Source organism: Parasteatoda tepidariorum, chromosome 8, assembly GCF_982258835.1.
Source record: "Parasteatoda tepidariorum strain Cologne lab strain chromosome 8, Ptep-v5.0, whole genome shotgun sequence".
Lineage (NCBI taxonomy): Eukaryota > Metazoa > Arthropoda > Arachnida > Araneae > Theridiidae > Parasteatoda > Parasteatoda tepidariorum.
The window spans coordinates 23,810,712-23,814,585 of NC_141762.1; the positions used below are offsets into that span (position 1 = coordinate 23,810,712).

Genomic DNA, 3,874 nt, shown 5'->3' on the forward strand with positions numbered 1-3,874 from the left:
GTATATCATTTATGAGTTGGTATTTGTTTTCAAAGTTCTTGGTTTTTGTCCGACGCTTACAATTTTTCAAACACTTGATGATATTTTGAAGTTCCTCATCTTGCGCTTGAATCAAAGCTACTTTATCTTCTTCTGTACTAATATACAATACGACTGATTCCATTTTTGTTTTCATCTTGTTTATTTTATCGATGTCAGACAATTGCTCCACTTCTTCATTCATTATTGGAGCTCGACTAAGGGCATCAATATGAGCCATTTGAGAACCAGATTTGTGCTTGACTTCATAATTAAACTCACTTAGCTGCTCAGTCCATCGAGCCATTTGTGGCTTCATATTACGTTGACTCTTTAAATAAATAATCGCACTGCAGTCTGTTACAAGAGTAAACGTAATGCCAAGAAGGAATGGTCGAAGACGACTACATGCCCACACTACAGCTAACAGTTCTAATTTGCTTGAGTGGTAGTTCTCTTCATCGGGAGAAGTGCGCCTGCTTACACAATAAACTAAACGTAGTGCATTATTTGAATCCCGTTGAAGTAACATTCCTCCTAATCCTGAAGAACTTGCGTCTGTATGAAGCTCAGTTTCATCACGAGGGTCAAATAATTTCAAAATTGGCTCAGACGTTAACATGGTCCGCAATTTCTCAAACACCATCTGATGCTCGGGATTCCATGCAAATGCTTGACCATTTTTAAGCAAACGTGTAAGTGGGGATGCGATGGCAGCGTATCTTTCTATAAAACGGCGAAAAAAACTAGTTAAGCCTAAGAATCGTCGAAGTTCATGTTTTGATCGCGGAGCAGGGAATTTTGCAATTGCAGCAACTTTTCTTGGACCCGGTTTAATTCCTTCTGAACTGACAATAAATCCCAAATATTCAACTTCAGACATAGCAAATTCACATTTGGACAGCTTCAACGTTATTCCAGCATCACTTATTTTTTGAAGTACTGCTCTAAGTTTTAAAATCATATCCTTAAAATCCACAGATCCGAAAAAAATGTCGTCAATAAAGCATGTAACGCCTTTCCACAGTAGGTCACCGAGTGCCTTTGACATGCATCGTTGGAAAACAGCTGGACCATTAGACAATCCAAAAAATAAACGTGTGGGTTCAAAGTGACCATCAGGTGTAGTAAATGTGGCTTTTCGAGATGATTCATTATCCATAGGTATTTGATTGAAACCTTGACAAGCATCAAGTATGCAGAATAAGTTGAATCCTGATAGTTGATCTAAAAGATCATCTGTACACGGTAAAGGGAACTTGTCTTTCACGGTTTGAGAATTAAGTTTCCTATAATCGATAACCATTCGATATTCTCCAGTTTTCTTCTTTACAAGCAATACAGGACTACTATATTCAGATGAACTATCTCGAACAATACCTTGTTCCTTCATATCGCTAACTATGCCACGCATAATCTCTCTTTCATGATGTGAAGTACGGTATGGCGACCGAGAAACTGGTGAACTTCCAGATTTTTCAGCAATGTGCATAACTGTATTATTAACGCAACCTAGCTCATCAGGCTTCAGAGCTATACACATTCTAAACTCATTTAACAAATTACTTATATGCTGCTTCTGATCTGTTGTTACAGTTGGACCAACTTTAATATCGTCACATCGAATAGGTTCTCTTTTAATATTTTTGTTAACTAAAACCAATTTACTCTCTTCACAGATGTCTGTATTATCAGGAGTAAAGTCTGTCAGCCATTTGCCTCTTAGAAGAATGCGATCTTTCTTAAGATGAAGTTTGCTCTCACTGAAATTCGCGATTGGTAATTTAGCTTTTCCGTCTTTTATCAAGTAGGCATAATCACTTTCATGTTTACTTATAAAAATTTCCTCACTACCGGTTTGGTTACTATTGCTGATTACTTCTACCATTTGTACTGTGTTTGGCAGAATTTTTACTGGTTCTGATATTTTGAGAACAGCGTCTTTGAAGTCTTCAATTTCAAAATTCTTAAAGCATGGAAATTCATTTACACTAAACAGCATTGATTTTCCTTCCTTTCTAACCATCATTAGATCTGGTATATCTAGGATATCTTTTCCAATGAGTATGTTAGGTCCAGGAAACGTTTCGTCTGCAACAATATGTAGTTTTACATCATTTAGTACCAGTCTGTCAATGGTTAAATTTACTGCACAAGCGCCTAATGATTTTCTCAAGCCACCAACTCCTCGTATGATCATAACGTCACCATTATGCGTATTATAGACTCCTATCTCTTTAGAGAATGTGTATTTAATCATTGATATGTCGGCAGCTGTATCTATTAAAGCACTTGTAGCTATCCCATGTACAAGAACAGTGTTACTAGTAGTAAGATTTTCAAGAGGTGATAACGTTGAAACATTTACTGACGGTTTGCTAATTTTTTTTGGACAATCTTTCGTACCGTGTCCTTCTGTGCGACAAAATGTACAAAATTTTGGACGCTTTGGCTTAGAGCAGTCACGAGAATAATGTCCTTTTTCAGAACAATTATAACATATTATGGATTCTAACCCTTTGATTCTAATAACTTGATCATTTCCTTTTACTCCATATTGATCACATAGAGAGGGTACCTGAGAGTTATTTTTGTACAACTCTTTCAGTTCAATATAATCGTCAATTTTATTCACTAATAACATTGGTGACTTCAACAAGGACCACTCACTGACATAATATTCTTGAACTGCTGCTGGTGCACTTTGCTTAATTCTGTCTGATATAATTAAATTTTTTAAATCTTCCACTGTTTTTATATTTAAACCTTTTATCCATCCGTCAAAAAATGTTTCAAGTTCATAGTAATATTCTCGCCAAGTGCTATTAATTTTAATTTTATGCGAATAAAACAACTGTCTAAATTTTTCAGGACTTAATTTATATCGTTTTAGTAACAATTCCTTTACATGAGAATAGTTTTCCGCTAATTCTTCTGATTCTCGCATAATTATTTCAACTATATCTCTTGGTAAAGCACTAGTCAAACAAGCCACCCATAAATTTAGCTCCATTTTAACTCGTTTCATTACTCTTTCGAAATGCACTAAAAATAAACTTATGTCGTCATTTTTCGAATCAAAGTATCTTAACTGAGATTGCCAGTCTATTTTCGGTTTTGGAGAATCAATAGGCAAATAAGTGCCAGTGCCAACGTTCCCTAGTTCCAATTTTCTCATTTCTAATTCATGATTTCGCATAGCTTCTTTCTCAGCAGCGGCGGCTTCAGCAGCTTTCTCAGCAGCGGCGGCTTCTCTCTCAGCAGCTTTCTCAGCAGCGGCGGCTTCTCTATCCGCATTTAAATTGAATATCAGTCCTTGTACCAAATCCTCATCATAGTTTTTACTATTTAAAATCAAGTTTTTTAGATCTACAACCTTAAAAGCATCGTGTACTTCTTCGCCAAGTTCCATTGCAATAACCTGTAACTCTGACTTACGAACTTTACATAAATAGGACATCGTAAATTTAGAAAGAAAAGAAACATAAACTACAAATTACCGTTCTTTTAATCCCACTTCTGAATTGTAAGAGATATTTAACGTATATTTTAAATATATCTTTATTCAATCGTATTCGAATCTAAACTCGACATAAAAACATAATAATTCCAAAAACAACATTTACGACAAGTCATACTTATGCTCGCCCATGAAACATTTGACTGCTTACAGTTCACAAGCAATGAAGTTTTCCTTACTTCCAGTAATATTGCCCCCATCATCAGACAGATCTTCGTCGTTGACCAGATGAAATAGTTTCATTTGCGAAGCGGGGGCGGTAGTCGTATAATTATGTTGCCTTCTTCTTCCTTGTCCAACTGCGCGTAAATCAGTTACTTGATAAGTCTCGGATGG

General features: G+C 36.0%; 1 protein-coding gene across 1 annotated transcript; it reads right to left on the reverse strand.

The window, feature by feature from the left end:
• Positions 1 to 338: 338 nt before the first annotated feature.
• LOC147805942 (uncharacterized) lies at positions 339 to 3,615 on the reverse strand. The gene is made up of 2 exons (XM_087149492.1): positions 460 to 3,615; positions 339 to 349 (listed from the first exon to the last, which is right to left on the reverse strand). The coding sequence occupies exons 1-2, from the start codon at positions 3,476 to 3,478 to the stop codon at positions 339 to 341; spliced, it is 3,030 nt and encodes a 1,009-aa protein (XP_087005618.1). The 5' UTR covers positions 3,479 to 3,615.
• Between the last annotated feature and the right edge of the window lie 259 nt (positions 3,616 to 3,874).